Source organism: Podarcis pityusensis, assembly GCF_964106645.2.
Source record: "Podarcis pityusensis genome assembly, chromosome: 5".
In the NCBI taxonomy this organism is placed as follows: domain Eukaryota; kingdom Metazoa; phylum Chordata; class Lepidosauria; order Squamata; family Lacertidae; genus Podarcis; species Podarcis pityusensis.
Window position 1 is genome coordinate 39481683 of NC_138032.1, and position 15493 is coordinate 39497175.

The following is a 15493-nucleotide window of genomic DNA, read 5'->3' on the forward strand; positions in this document are numbered from 1 at the left end:
TTCGTTAGTTACCTGGGGAATCCCCTTAGGGAGACGATGGGTTGCAATTTAAACAAATTAATCATTGCTTCTTAATTAGCAAAATATGTAAAATGCATAGTTTTTGCCATATTTTACCAGTGAAATAGGAAATCCAACCTCTTTTAGAATTGGTTTACTAATCTGGACCAATAAATCAGTGAATGGTAAAACACTGCATGGAACATCTCTTCAGTTCATGGGAATACAGTTTGATAATAGCTAAGATAGAACTAGAGATGAGGAGGAAGGAAGCAAAATCACATCTTATGAAGATTGAAAGGAGCTCCAAGTAGTGAATTGGCAACAAAATGACAAGTGAGACTTAATATTTCACAATTTTCCGTTCCTTTTCTACAGGGGAGGGGTGGGTGGGAACCATCCCTTACGGCTAGGACCTTTCCACACCCAGTGTTGTCAGGATCTTCAGCACTAATGTTTCCAGTTGCATCTGGTGCTCAATGATGCTGTTCATTTGCTTCTGCAATGTCAAAACATCCAGGGCTGCATCAAGCCGACTGCATCGGTCCAGGGCTTTCTTTAGGTCTGCATGTTGATGCCGCAAGCCAATTAGGTGGCCATTGATATCTTGGAGCTTCACCTGCAAGGCTTTGCTATTTCCAAAGGTGTTTTGGAATAGTCGTTTCATTTCATGCACAGAACGCAGGATGGCACATCCTAGGCTGGATGCTGTGGGAAAAAGAAACAAAGAGCAGACCATGGGGAGGATTGAGACAATAATGACATGTTTACGTCTTGACGTGAGGACCTAGCATAGTCAATGCCCATCTGACATTCATTCCAGTGGGTGGAGGGAATCCTAGCTGTCTAGCCCTATAGCCACTCCCATTCCACCTCCTGTGCCAGTGAGAAAATCTGCCATCCCACCCCAGACAGCTCCCTCTGCCAGCCACCTCCCCCAAATCCCCATGGCCACCAAAAATCAAGGCAGAGAGGATGCAGCAACTGTAGCCCCGTGGTGTAGGGCCTGGGGCTATCAGACTCACACATGGTGTGGGGCTTCATGCTCCGGCGCCAATGGCATCTCCGATGTGGTGTCCTCAGCACAGGTGGTGGGTTCGCCTGTGGTGAATCCAGTGGGCTCGCCTGTGGTGAATCCGGTGGGCTCGCCTGTGGTGAATCCAGTGGGCTTGTGTGTGGTGAATCCAGAGGGTTGCACCATGCCCTGGTGAGTACAGATGGTGAGAGACGCGTCAGCTCCACTCGAAGGTGCTTGTGTGGGGTCCTGCCTGGTGACTGAGGTGCCACTGGAATAGTTTCTTCTGATGGCCCGGGCATGGCCTCTTCTGATGGCCCTGGCGTGGCCTCTTCTGATGGCCCTGGCTTGGCCTCTTCTGATGGCCCTGGCGTGGCCTCTTCTGATGGCCCTGGCGTGGCCTCTTCTGGGCCATCATGACAGACCACAGCTAGGGTGGGAGATGATGAAGCTCAGTAACTGACTGTCTCTATTCTTCACAGTAGCCATGTCATTCCCCAAAGAATCAAAGCTTCAATGAAGTTCGCATATGTGGGCATCCAGGGAATCCATGTCCTGAATTATGGTAGCATTCTAATGGGAACAGGGAATGACTTTGCCTATATCTGTGAGAGGCACATCAAAGATTCACCCAGCAAAGGGCATACATCACAATACCACAATACAAAATTGGGCATTCCAGGCAACCTTTGGTGCAACCACATTATAAAGCCAGCCTTGGACCCAAAGGCATGAATTTGATCCTGGGCTTCCCACATATAAACCAACACTCTCACTGCTTTGTAATACATACCTCACAGAAAGTTTCCACTGACCTGATGACTGGAACTGAGCTGATTCGCAAAATGATATTGATGGATTCTTTACCTGCCGAATAAAAATAGGTACAGATGATTCAACAGGCATAGTCAAACTGCATGTCATTCAGCAAAACACAGCACCCGCAGTCTAGAAAGACAAGTCTTGCATTTTTTATATTAGAATCCTAGAGTTTTAGAGTTGGATGGGTCCCCGAGGATCATCCAATCACAGAAGCTATTAGTAAGAAAAATCTCAGCCAGGTGTGTTTGGCACTACCTGTGCCAACTACCTTTTCTCAGTTTAGCTTTTGCCTATCCCCATTTTGTTTATACTCTTTCCTAGTTTACCAAGCTCTAGTTTGGGGCAAATACAGTAAAAGGCCATCTCATCTGCTGTCAAGAATCTCAGCTTGCCTTACTGTTTTCTGGCCCATAAATCATTCTTTGGTTATCAGTCATGGTCCCTGGATCCTGCTCTTCATCTGACCCATTCTCTGGTGGCCTCACCAGACATCCTTTTATAATGATATTTATTAAATTTTCCATTTTAACAATCCAATAAAACCACATCAAAAACATTCCAAATCATACAATAATAAAACAGTCCAAATATTATGCCAAATTATAAATCTTTGGTTGGCTTCCCATGTTCTGAGGTCGGGGAGTACAGATCATCTCACATTTGTGCTGCTTTTCATAGTTCTTCCAGGTAGTTCCCATAAGGCAACCCAATGTTAATCCTTCATTTGTTTTTAACAGCCTTGAGTTCATCTGGCAAGCGAGTTAAATCAATACAGTATATTTCTGTGTGGGTGTATATATTCCTTTTCTCTCTCTTTATATTCTTTGTACTCTGAATCTGATCGTGGCATTTCACTTTCACTTCCTCACGCCTGTGATTATCCACTGCGACACATCCCAAAATGGAGGAAATTTGGCTGCCAGTTGTACCAGGCATATGTCCAAACTTCTCCATTTTATCTCATTCCAAAGCAATTAAGTCTGTACTTTAGCTAGAAACCTTGATTTCCACAATTGCAAATTCATAAATCTTTTCCAAACTGTTAATAATTAGACCAAAATTATTTCAATGAATACAATACTCTCCAGTCCCGCTTGCATAGATAAACAATCCAGTAGTCAGTCCTTCCAGGGAGATTTGCCAAGTAAAATAGAAAATACAAAGTATATCAAAAAGAAACAAAGGAGGCTCACCCCTTCCGTTCCGACATACCAGTCCCGTACTGATAATCCTTCTTCCACTCAAATCTTTTGGCACCTCAGTGGCTGAATCAATTAGCAGAGTAGTTTATCTCCCCTCACTCAAAGCATGCCCATTAATTAAGTCCAAATTTTCATTTTAAAAAACAGAATTTTGTTGCTCGTGGCGGTGACTTTGGAAAGTTGCCAAAGAGACGCATGGTGTTTTCCACCTAGCGCTCCCTGCCCCCTCATTCCTCCCGGATTGGGAGCAGGTGTTGGGTGATCTGCGGGTAAAGCTCCCCCCCCCCCAGGCCTGGGGCGATGATTACTCCCATCTCATCCTCAAAATATTCCATGCAAAATGGCTCCGATGTAATGGGCAGTCGCCATCATAGCAAGCCAAACGGGAAGCCCTCACCAGACATCCTTTTAACTGTGCCTTCAGGAGTGCTTGTGCTCATGATGTTATTAGGGCAGCTCTACACAACCCTGGACGCGGGTGGCGCTGTGGGTAAAACCTCAGTGCCTAGGACTTGCCGATCATATGGTCGGCGGTTCGAATCCCCGCGGCGGGGTGAGCTCCCGTCTTTCGGTCCCAGCTCGAAAGCAGCCCCAAGTGCAAGTAGATAAATAGGTACCGCTTTATAGCGGGAAGGTAAATGGCGTTTCTGTGTGCTGCGCTGGTGCTGGCTTGCCAGAGCAGCTTCATCATGCTGGCCACGTGACCCGGAAGTGTCTTCAGACAGCGCTGGCTCCCGGCCTCTTAAACGAGATGAGCGCGTAACCCTAGAGTCAGACACGACTGGCCCATACGGGCAGGGGTACCTTTACCTTTACACAACCCTACTTCCGATACTGTTTGTACCTGCAAAAGTTTCAGTGTGGACGTACTTGCTTTGCTTCCAATTGGTGACGGCTACTATTGCCTGGCCATCATGCCTGCCTCACAGTTAGGCCACAGTTATTGCAGCACGTCTCTTAATTATGTGTAGAAGTCCCTAGATCTTCCAGAGACAACACTTTTTCCCCAGTTCCATTCACAACAGGCCTACTAGCATTGACAGGGAGGTGGTGGTGGGCTCAACCATTTCATCTTTCTAGGGCTCACAGGCAGCACCCATAGACTGAGGGGTTTTTTTCATGCTGATAGTGCAGTTCCTTTTTTATATATATTTTAAAATGTCAGCTGCTTTGAGCACAGGTGTATTTGTGGAAAATATAATATATGAATAAATTGACAATATCTATGGCTGTCACACACCAATATGGTAAAACTGTTGATAAACTGTTACCTTTTTCCTCCTGCCGTATATTCGTTTTGGATTAGGAAGATATCCACTCTGAAATAAGCATGACATAATTAGTTACTCTGATGCATTAGCGGGATCCCAAAATAGTATTTGAAATGAGGGAATCCACACAAAGAAATGGGAACTATTTTTGAAACATCTATTTTTTGACATCAGTATATAAGAAGTTGGCTCTATTTCTTAGCACAGATACCGCTCACATCACTCCCATATATATTTATATGCGTTATTGTCATAGGTGCCTGAAAATGTTAATACATCTTTGCTCCAGGAAATACACCTCTTGCCTTTAACTGGCACACACCTGAGCAACATACAGTGGTACCTCGGGTTAAGAACTTAATTCGTTCTGGAGATCCATTCTTAACCTGAAACTGTTCTTAACCTGAGGTACCACTTTAGCTAATGGGGCCTCCTGCTGCCTCCACGCGATTTCTGTTCTCATCCTGAAGCAAAGTTCTTAACCCGGGGTACTATTTCTGGGTTAGCGGAGTCTGTAACCTGAAGCATCTGTAACCTGAGGTACCACTGTATAAGAATAAAAAGTAGCAGAAAATGCAAGCAAAAGGAATTCCTTTGTTTCCAATTCTTTTAGTCTAACCAACACCTCCCATTGTTGTAGCAGGTGCAAGGAAGGTACAACAATACTATATGATTATATAAGGACAGGATATTGTATTTGTGATTATAAGAAGGAAAGGCATGACTGTCTGCAAACTTGAAAGTATCATCTGATACTTCTTTCAGATCACATGTAGAAAATAAGGCATTAAAATTACAGGCATTACAAGTGAACTGCATACCACTATTAATTTTTCTAAAGGAAGCCCTTTATGGCGGATACTTCTTTTCCAGGATTTCCAGCTTTCACGTTCTCCTTCAGCCTCAAATTCTGGTGGTGTGAACCACTTTCCATCAGAACCCTTGATGGACTTCTGCGAAATTCCTATGACAAACAGAGAAGTCACATGAATGTTACACACCTATCCCAATCAGCAAAGTTCACTGAATCATGTAAGAAATCTGTCAACAATTTATCCAATATATACTTTAGAAAACAGCGTTTCTGTGCACTGCTCTGGTTTGCCAGAAGCAGCTTAGTCATGCTGGCCACATGACCCAGAAGCTGTACGCCAGCTCCCTCGGCCAATAAAGTGAGATGAGCGCCGCAACCCCAGAGTCATCCGTGACTGGACCTAATGGTTAGGGGTCCCTTTACCTTTTTACTTTAGAAAAAAAACCATAACATAAAAGCAGCCCTGTATTCCCAAAAAACGCAGTTTTTTTGGGGTGGGAAGGGAGGAGCTACTGATGGCGAACCTTTTAAAGACCGAGTGCTCACTTCTGGATTTCTGCAACATGGTGAGTGGACTGCGAATCTGACGGCTCCGTTAGATTCGGCTTCATGGAGCCTGGGGGAAGAGCGCTAGGGCGAAGCACCTCCCCCAAAAAACCCAAGAGGAGCATTGGGGGTACAATCACATTTCTGCACACTTTTGGTTCTGACAATAGAGAAGTACTGGTATTTCTTTTCACTTCACAGTATATGGGAAGTGAAAACTATAAAAAAATTAATCAAATTCATAAATTACATGCTGAAATACTTAAAGCTGACGAAATCACTTGTGCTTTTAAGAGGGATTCAAATGACTGAAAATCTCATTATGATACTGAAGTAATTGCTGTACGCTACCCTGGCTCCATAAGCAGAATGGGTTATGTATAATATAAAATAAACTGCCTTCTGGGGAAAATTTGGGGGCTTCTATATACACTTACCTAGGAACCTTCCAATTGGACTACTATAATGCACTCTATGTGGGACTTCCCTTGGGATTGGCAAGAAGCTGAAGCTGGTGAAGAATACTGTGGCCAGATTTTGAGTGAACACCGATATCATGTAAAGATATAGCTTTTTGCTCAAGCTTTCCCTGACCCATAAAACCAGACCCTGCTTTGTGTGTTTGAATACACTGAATTTATGCTTTTAAATGAACAAATAAATGAAAATAAAAAAATTCCTTCCAGTAGCACCTTAAAGACCAACTAAGTTAGTTCTTGGTATGAGCTTTCGTGTGCATGCACACTTCTTCAGATACACACATAGTTGGTCTTTAAGGTGCTACTGGAAGGAATTTTTTTATTTTGACTATGGCAGACCAACACGGCTACCTATCTGCAAATAAATGAAATGGGACTTATTTCTGTTTTGAGAAGATATGTAGAAGAAAGAGTTCTTCCCCAAATGCAAATGGTAGTCATATACTAACTACATGATGGCACCCTTCCCATCCCAATTTTTAAATCTGCCATTAATATTATATGCCTTGTACAGATTTAATTCTGTACACACAGATATACTCTTCAAAACCAATAGTTTACCTGCTGCCAATTTCTCCTTATATAAAACACCTTTAACTTGTCCACAGTGCACAGGAAGCGTGGAGCCCTGCAAATCCTCCTCTTGAATTTGAATCTGCCTTCGTTTTACTAGATGAGTTCAAGAAATCGAAGTCAAATAGTTAAAATTCCTATATTTTGGGCTTCTGGAAAATAAATCTGATACCAAACTCCAGACCACCAACATGCAGCACAGAATATTTCATATCATCTGAAAGTAATTCAGATCACTTCTAGTAAGAGCAAATTTAAATCTGAGAGAGAAGTGAAAAGATTGTGAATTATATTCATCTAGTCAACAGAATTTATATACTGCTTGGTTGTAATAAAACCTCTAAGCAGTTTACAATCTGCCAGTCCACTCCAGTGAAGTTCTAGAACAGAGTGATGGAATGAAGTACTTAACTATTAACACTAAGGCATGAGTGGCAGGCTAAATGAAGAAAACAGTGAGGAAAAGGATGGGCTTCGCCAGCAGAAAACTGCAAGCTTATTTAGTATCAGAAATTTTACAACATTATGAAAAGTTTGTGACATTCTACAGCATTGAACTTTTTACCTTTTCGAATTCTTCTACCATTCCATCTTTCAGTATATTGCATTCGATGCTTTCTTTTTCTCTTTCTCTTTACTACATTTGTTGTTCCTTAAGAAAATGTTTCCAATTAATTACACACACTTATTTCTAGTTCTTTCTTCACGCTGCATTAAAGACAGTGCCCAGTGCTAGACGAACTCCATGAAGCCTTTGAACTGTTCTGGAAACCCTACCACATTTTAAATCATAATTTGGTGAAACATTATCCAAATTTCAATTAAATAGAACTTCTCTCATCACCCAAACCAGAAAACAGCACTTAAGAGCTTTGGAACAAGCCAGGATATTAAGCAATGGCTTAATATTCTGCTTGTTTCAAAGCTTTTCACTATAGTTTCCTGGTTCAGATGAAATGGAAATATAATTAATGAAAGACTTTCTGGTTTGTTTGCTGGCTCTTTGCATGACCAACCTCTCTTCCCTGAACTACATGCCTTAAACTCCCCTACATATCCTTGTTGGTACTCACGGCCATTTCCTAAGGAGTAATCCGGATCACTTTCATCTGTGGAAGTTGATAATTCACTGCTGTTCGCTTCTGAAGTAGAGTTATTTCCAGCATTCTGGGTAACTAAAAATGTATTATTATTAATAATTAAAATTGCATACTGCCCTTCATCCAAAGATCACAGGGCAGTTTACAATATAAAAATATAAAATGAGAACACAAAATACATAACAAAAGAACAGACATATGCCAATAACCATCCTCGCATAAACACATTTAAAAAGCCATAGATTACAAAATCAGCTGAAGGCCTGGCTATAGAAAAACATTTTAGCATGGCATCTAATGTATGCTGAATATCTGTAAAGCTATGTAGCATGTTCACCATAATTGTGAAGCCTTTATTGCTTTCTCTCATCGCTCAAACTGTGCAGCAGCCTTCTTAACATAAGAGCAGCCCTGTATTCCCAAAAACCGCAGTTTTTTTGGGGGGGGGGTAGGGAGGGGCTACTGATGGCAAACCTTTTAAAGACCGAGTACTCACTTCTGGATTTCTGCAACATGGTGAGTGGACTGCGAATCTGATGGCTCTGTTAGATTCGGCTTCATGTAGCCTGGGGGAAGAGCGCTAGGGTGATGCACCTCCCCAAAAAACCCCAGGAGGAGCATTGGGGGGTCTCGGAGTCCTGCGGCTCACAGACGGCATTGCAGGTCCCTGCTCCTGTTTCAAAAGGAGCAGAGAGTGGGGGGGGGGGAGCCGAGCACACCGGTGAGCTAGGCACCATCGCTGCTGTGTAGAAGCAAGCCTCTGATCCAGCCACAAGCGGAAATCTTTCCAGCAATTGTGCTGATTGAAGGGTGAGGAATCTGACTAATTTGACTGACTACCATATTTTTCGCTCTGTAGGACGCACTTTTTCCCCTCCAAAATTTAAGGGGAAATGTGTGTGTGTCCTATGGAGTGAATGCAGGCTCCTTGGCTTCAGCGATAGCAACGCGAAGCCTCCGAAGCGCAGAGGGAGCGCTCCCTCCGCGCTCATTGGCTTCGCGTTGCTTTCGCTGAAGCCTGGAGCGAGAGGGCTGCGCTTCGGAGGCTTTGGGTTGCCTTCACTGAACGCACCTTGAACGCACTGAACACACATTGTTTTAGAGGGGGAGAACAAGGGGGGGGGAATCTCCCCCTCTCTGCGCAGTGCCCCTTCAGCAAAGTGGCAGGAGAAATGGAAGGGGCTGAGCAGAGAGGGGGAGAATCTTTTTTTCTTGTTCTCCCCCTCTAAAACAAGGTGCGTCCTATGGTCGGGTGCGTCCTATAGAGCAAAAAATACAGTAATTTGGTGAATCTGGCAAGAAAATGGGAGTGATAAAAGAAAGTCCACTCCCATTCTGGGTGCTGCGAGCTCCAAATACATACAAGCGAATTGTGGATGAAATTTACTTTGGGAGATAAGTTAACTAATAAGTGATTAGAATAAAACGAATACGCATCGCTTTTGTTCATACCAATCTCAAGACTTTTCAAACAAGATATTGACTTGAACTTAATCTGAACTTGACTGGATCCTATGGTGAGACTGAACTTGATGTAGAATGCAGGATAATTCTAAGAAGGATTACAATGTTTCTTGAAGGAAGAAAACTGCATATTTATTATTTGAAGCTCCCATTGCTCGGTCCCTGCTCCTGCCAACCTAGCAGTTCGAAAGCACGTCAAAGTGCAAGTAGACAAATAGGTACCGCTCCGGTGGGAAGGTAAACGGCGTTTCCGTACGCTGCTCTGGTTCGCCAGAAGCGGCTTAGTCATGCTGGCCACATGACCCAGAAGCTGTATGCCGGCTCCCTCGGCCAATAAAGCGAGATGAGCGCCGCAACCCCAGAGTTGGCCACGACTGGACCTAATGGTCAGGGGTCCCTTTACCTTTACCTAAATTAGAATCAAGATTTAATTGTATAGACTTATTATATTGAATATATAGAAATGATTTGGATGTGAATGGATGTCAAGATTTGAATATATAACTGTTATAAATTATATTTGTGAGTAATTTGGGAGAGGGGAGGGATAAAGTTGGAAGCACTGGTTTCCTCTTCTGAACCTAGTGAAATGTCCTTGGCAAAGTATTGACAAAGCTAAAAATAACACTATTAGTGGTGGGAAAGGACTTTTTGTTTTAAAAGTAAACCCTAGAGGAAGCTGGGAAACAGTGAGAGTTAGCCCCCCCCCCCCTTACTCCAAACTAGAAATGGCAGAGGAAAAAATCCATATGTTAAAACAAACCAACCAGGCCGTAATGCAAAAGAACGTAAGAGATGAATTGTATGATTTTCTTTTAGACATGAAAAGAGAACTGTTTGATCAGATAAAAGATGTTAATAAGGCAGCTTCTCAAATCTGTAAAATTAATAACATACTTGCAGAGGCTGTGGGACAATTAAAAGAGTCAAACACACAAACCACCAACGTGAAAATGGTAGAGAGACAAGGTACGAGGAAAATACAAGGGAAAGTAATAGTAATTCAAGACAAAAATGGTATTACAGTTATAACTCATGTTGCGTCTGCTTCAGGTTATGTCTTTTCAAGTTGCGTCCTGCGGCAACCTGGAAGTACGATTACTTCCCGGTTTCACCGCTCGCCCATGTGCAGAAGCGCTACGCATTCTGGATGCGAATGCTTTGAGTTGCGGATGTGCCTCCAGGACAGATTACATCTGCGACTCGAGATTTGGGAGACTTTGACTGTGATAGAGAAGAAGCAGGAAGGGAAGGTGCATAAGAGATGCATAAGAGCTACTATATGTGGTGGCAATGTAAAATTATTAAAAAGGCCTGGGAAAAGACATAGTAAAAACTTGAAGAGTATGTGGGAAATGATTAATGTTAAAAAAAACCCTGAAATCACCACCAGGGGAAAATAAATGCAATTCAAATTGGGGGAAATAAATACAGTGAATTTCTTCTCCTGCATGGGTCCTTCCAATTCCTGGATCCAGCAATCTAATGGAGGATTCTTTTGTTGAAGTAGCCAGGCAGGGGCCACACTAGCCCCAAAGTACTGCATGGGTTGTTAGTACAGTGGTACCTCTGGTTGTGAACGGGATGAAAGGAACACAACCTGCAGCGGCGTGTCTGTGCATGCCCGGGTTGCGATTCGCCGCTTCTGCACATGATGTCATTTTGCAAATGGGTGGTAAGAAGGACAAAAGTCAGCATGGTATGTGAGAGCAGGAATTAGAAGCAGGCTGCAGGCAAAAGCCTGAGAGGGAGAGCCATGCTTGGTTTCTGCTTGAATCCAAGGCTGTGGCAATGGGAGAAGCAAGACCATCTGGGCATTACTGTAGCCAAGGGGGGGGGGACAGCCGCCCCCCTTAAATCAAGTAAATAAATAAATGAACTGACAGTGTCGCAGATAGCTTGGTTCTGCCCCCCCCCCAACATAAATCCTGGCTACACCCATCTGAGCTGTTACTACTTTGAGTCCCAAGCCCCAGGAGGTTGTAAATATGACAAATGCTTAAAAGGAGTATGCTTCGTATTTTACTGCTCTTAAGATTGCCACGCTTGAAGTGCCAAGGAGAGGGTAGTGGTGCCCAACCTGTGGAATGCCCTCCTACCAGATGTCAAAGAATTAAACAACTATCTGACTTTTAGAAGACATCTGAAGGCAGCCCTGTTTAGGGAAGCTTTTAATATTTGATGAATTGTTGTATTTTAATATTTTGCTGGAAGCTGCCCAGAATGGCTGGGGCAACCCAGCCAGATGGGTGTGGTATAAATAATAATAATATTAATAATGATTATTATTATTCTTACACATCTTGTCCAAACTTTGGAAGGCAGGAAAAACTTGTACAGTGGTACCTCAGGTTAAGAACTTAATTCGTTCTGGAGGTCCGTTCTTAACCTGAGGTACCACTTTAGCTAATGGGGCCTCCCGCTGCCACTGCACAATTTCTGTTCTCATCCTGAAGCAAAGTTCTTAACCCGAGGTACTATTTCTGGGTTAGTGGAGTCTGTAACCTGAAGCATTCTGTAACCTGAGGTACCACTGTACTGTACATATGTGTATGGGGGGGGGGGGTTACTGTGTGACACGGATGCAAATCTGATCGTTATTTTCAAAAGAAGCCAACGTCCCCATGTTTTGGAGGAAACACATTAGCAGAGTGTGACCAGCCCTTTGTACTATTGCTCGCTCACCACATGTAAGGAGGATCTTCACTTTCCGGGCCTGATAATATTAAGCAAATAACTGTGACGTGGCTGTTAATGAAACACATCCTCTGGAGGCTGGCATTTTGAGAAGGGCTGCTTTACTTCCTTCGCTGCTGCCACACAGTTCCCCGCTCAAACTCGAATTTCCCGCCCAATCCCTCCCGGCTGCCAGGCTTCCCCAGCGGGCGCTCCCGCCTCGCTTAGGACGCGGGTGGTGGCGCACAAGGGCCAGGGAGCCCCTTATAAGGGTCTTCCAATCCGGGTTACAAAACGACGGCCCGAGAAAGCCTATGGGACGGGGCGGGGACTCCGCCAACACTGTCTGAGACTGAAGCAGCAACTCCTTCCCCTGTATGGGAATGACCGGGCACTTACTTCCCTCTTTCGCCTTGGCACTGGTCGGAGCAGAGGCGTGAGGCGCCGAGGCACCAGCGCCACCTTCCATGAAACAGCCGAGCGCCGCAGACTACCCGAACTGTCTTTTCTCGGCCGAGGTATTCCGCAGAAACGAAAGTGAAGACATCACTTCCGCAATGAACTTGAACGAGGATTGCTATTTGTTTCTTGCGGACTCGTTTGGCGCGGGGAGGCGGAGAACTGGTCGCTCTGCCCTTAACCCCTTTCTCAGGAGATGAAATGCCCATTCCCTCGCTCTCCCACACCTGTCGCAATAGGTTTTGCCCATAAAGCGTGTCTCCCTCGATGAAACGTTATGCACTCTTTTGTCACACACGCACACGTGTCGTTCTAGCAGAGCTCTGCTCTGTCTCCCACCCCTCGTGATCCGCCAGGGTTTTCCAGGACACGTGAACTGAGCATAGACTCCAGTGCGTGCGCATCGTCTGTACAGAGGAGGACTCGCACGAATTCCTTCGCCAAAGTGCCTTTCTCCTTGCAATACATCAAAGCTGTGCTGCAGCCTTGAGAATCATGACGCGGATAATTCCTATCTCTTCTATAAACTGTTTTAGTTAGTCCCGCTACTGACTTATCGATGGATGTTAGCACGCTGTATAGCTCAGTGAAGCAGCTTGATCCACGATCGGAGTATAGAGAGGGCTTGGCAGGGCGCAAGACTTTGGCGGAGAAAATGGATTGATTGATTGATTGATTGATTGTGGATTCAGTCTCTTTCTCGTGTTCAACTTTCACATGGGGCTGGCAAGTTAATGGACTTGTTGCTTTTCAGTGAGAAGTCCTTTTGGGGTGGGGGCAAAGATGCTGAGCATTTTTTAGTTTTGCCCAGATATTTTTTTCAGCAAAAATGCAAAACATGCTGTTTATTTTTATGGAAGATAGGCCCAAAACGGCACTGCCAACACAGGCTGCCATACATCCGTATTTTCCCAGACATTTACCAGATTTCCACCAGGACACTGCTAGAGACAGCTATATTCCATATATGTCCTGGAAATTCCAGATGGATCGCAACCCTACAATAGTCCAATGACAGCATATTCTTCAGGCAGTAAGAAAGCCAACAAGCCCTCTCCCCTTCCCATATTTTCACTTAAACTGCTCTCACACATATATTCAAGATGTCAAGTTGGTAGGAAGACTGGAAGGTGCCCCGATGCAGATGCTTCTTTTTTTGCCTCTAATCCTGTGCCTAAAAAGAATAATTTAGCAGGTGATGTTCTTCCTGCCACTTATCTTTACCACTGAAAAAACATATGTCAAATTTTTGGCTGCTAAAGAAATAGAAGGGCCAAGAAAAGAAGAGTCAACTAGAGTTGTGCAAAGCCAGCTATTTTATTTCCATGAAGTCTTCTATATTTCACATCTTTACATGCACAAATGTGCCTTATTGCAGGTTGCTTGCTCAATTCACATTTTCAACAAAAATTACATTTCCTAGTCCTAATGCAAAAGCTAGTGATTAAACTTGGCAAAATCCCCTTTCTCTTGAGCGTCGTTCATGTCCTTGTTGCAGAGAGGGGGCTTCTCCCACTCCCTGCAGCAGTGTAGAAGGCTTGATACATCAAACAGTACAGTGCATATGAAGAAATTAGCCATCTTTTGTCTGCTTCAAAGTACAGCTGCACTAAAGAAAAGTGGAGCCATTGATTTGAGACGATTAATGCAGATGTGTATTAGGAATAAAACGGAAGCTGGCCCAACAATTCATTTTTAAAAAGTGACCTGGGCTGCTTTGGTACCACATCCTTTTCCATTTTCCTTTTCAACAAATATTTTATCTGCTTTCAGAACTGTGGTTAAAAAAATAATGAAACAAGGACAAACACTTAACATGTGTGGACTGTAATTTCCTTTCTGGGCCCGCCTCCCTCCTCGTTCATTCCCCTTGAAAGAGTGCAATCCAAACTCCTCAGAGCCCTTCTACAAGTTCCTAGATGCGTTTCAAATGCATGGGTCAGACTAGAAATAGGGATGATGAAAGTTGAAGCTCATATCTAAAACTGCTCCCCCGAGGAATAGCCCCATTGATTCTGAGCGACCAGTTTCAGTCTGGCTGGCAGACAGCAGTCTTAAAACACTCTTCAGAAACTGGCCTTGCTCCCCAAACACTCATTAACTATGGGCCTGGGCCAAGCTAGTTCCGTGGTTAGGCAAAGATTCATGGACATAGAGAGACAACAGGACTGTACAAGGGTCCCCAATTATAAAATCATAGAAAACAGGAGATACGTAGCCACTCCAGCAACATATCTCTATTTCCTCACATCCAGAAATGCAAGAAGGGCTTTCACTCTTGCTAGAAGCTCAGCCTTGCCCTCACCAGTTTCTGGAAGGCTCCTATAGAAGAGTCCCGTACGCACAGAGACTTTGCGCCTGTCCATTAGGGGAAATAGGAAGCCCCAAACATAATATTTTTTTAGATGTCCTTTTTATGTTGAGATTCGTAAAGACACCATTGATCCTTTGCTGAAGAGGCTCGCCGATCTTTCAGACAAGTCTAAACTTAATTCTCTCCTCTTAGGCAAAGATCACAAGGCTACCTGGCTGGTAGCCAGATTCTGCACCCAGATTTGTAGGCACAAATCATCCTCTAGAATAAAATAGCTTACTAGGGAAATGCTGAAGTCGCCCTTTGGGGTGCCCCAGGGTCAATTTTTACGGTAGCGCAAATCTCAGTTGTACAGGTGTATGTATATATCTCAATTTTAACTCATGAGTTATTGCTGCAATCTGCTCCGATTGTATATTTTATCTTTATGAACACTGTTTTTATTGTGTTATGCGAGCTGGTCTTTGACCGTAATAAATTATAACATGTGTGGACTGTAATTTCCCAAACACCTACAAACATACATGGTTGAAAACAGTGAGTCAGGCATTTAAGCAGAGTGTATTTCACAAGTAGAGTAGATGATAAACCATCCCACATATAAATGGAAACCTTACTCTGTCAAATTGGCCATGTTTTGTGACATATCTGATTATTCATTTATGCTGTGTTATGTGTTTCTGAAAGTGCTATTGCTTGTCAAGCAAAACCGCTTACCATGAGTGCCCCTGAATCTTTTTCATATGAGCTCCCACAGG

At 43.7% G+C, this 15493-nt stretch overlaps 1 protein-coding gene and 1 long non-coding RNA gene across 3 annotated transcripts; both read right to left on the minus strand.

The window, feature by feature from the left end:
• Positions 1–138: 138 nt before the first annotated feature.
• LOC308477353 (uncharacterized protein) lies at positions 139–13347 on the minus strand. Of its 2 annotated transcripts, none has more exons than XM_081005846.1 (9): positions 12362–13347; positions 7796–7897; positions 7288–7374; positions 6711–6818; positions 5132–5274; positions 4311–4358; positions 1831–1882; positions 1026–1445; positions 139–708 (listed from the first exon to the last, which is right to left on the minus strand). In XM_081005846.1, exons 1-9 carry the CDS (start codon positions 12429–12431, stop codon positions 410–412), a joined length of 1329 nt encoding a protein of 442 aa, XP_080861972.1. In that variant the 5' UTR covers positions 12432–13347; the 3' UTR covers positions 139–409. The 2 variants fall into 2 exon arrangements, with proteins under 2 accessions (XP_080861972.1, XP_080861973.1); XM_081005847.1 differs by lacking the exon at positions 12362–13347 and adding an exon at positions 11972–12349.
• On the minus strand, positions 2494–4304 carry LOC308477361. Its single transcript, XR_013986510.1, has 2 exons — positions 3850–4304; positions 2494–3495 (listed from the first exon to the last, which is right to left on the minus strand). It is a non-coding gene; the product is annotated as an uncharacterized lncRNA (long non-coding RNA).
• Positions 13348–15493: the final 2146 nt, after the last annotated feature.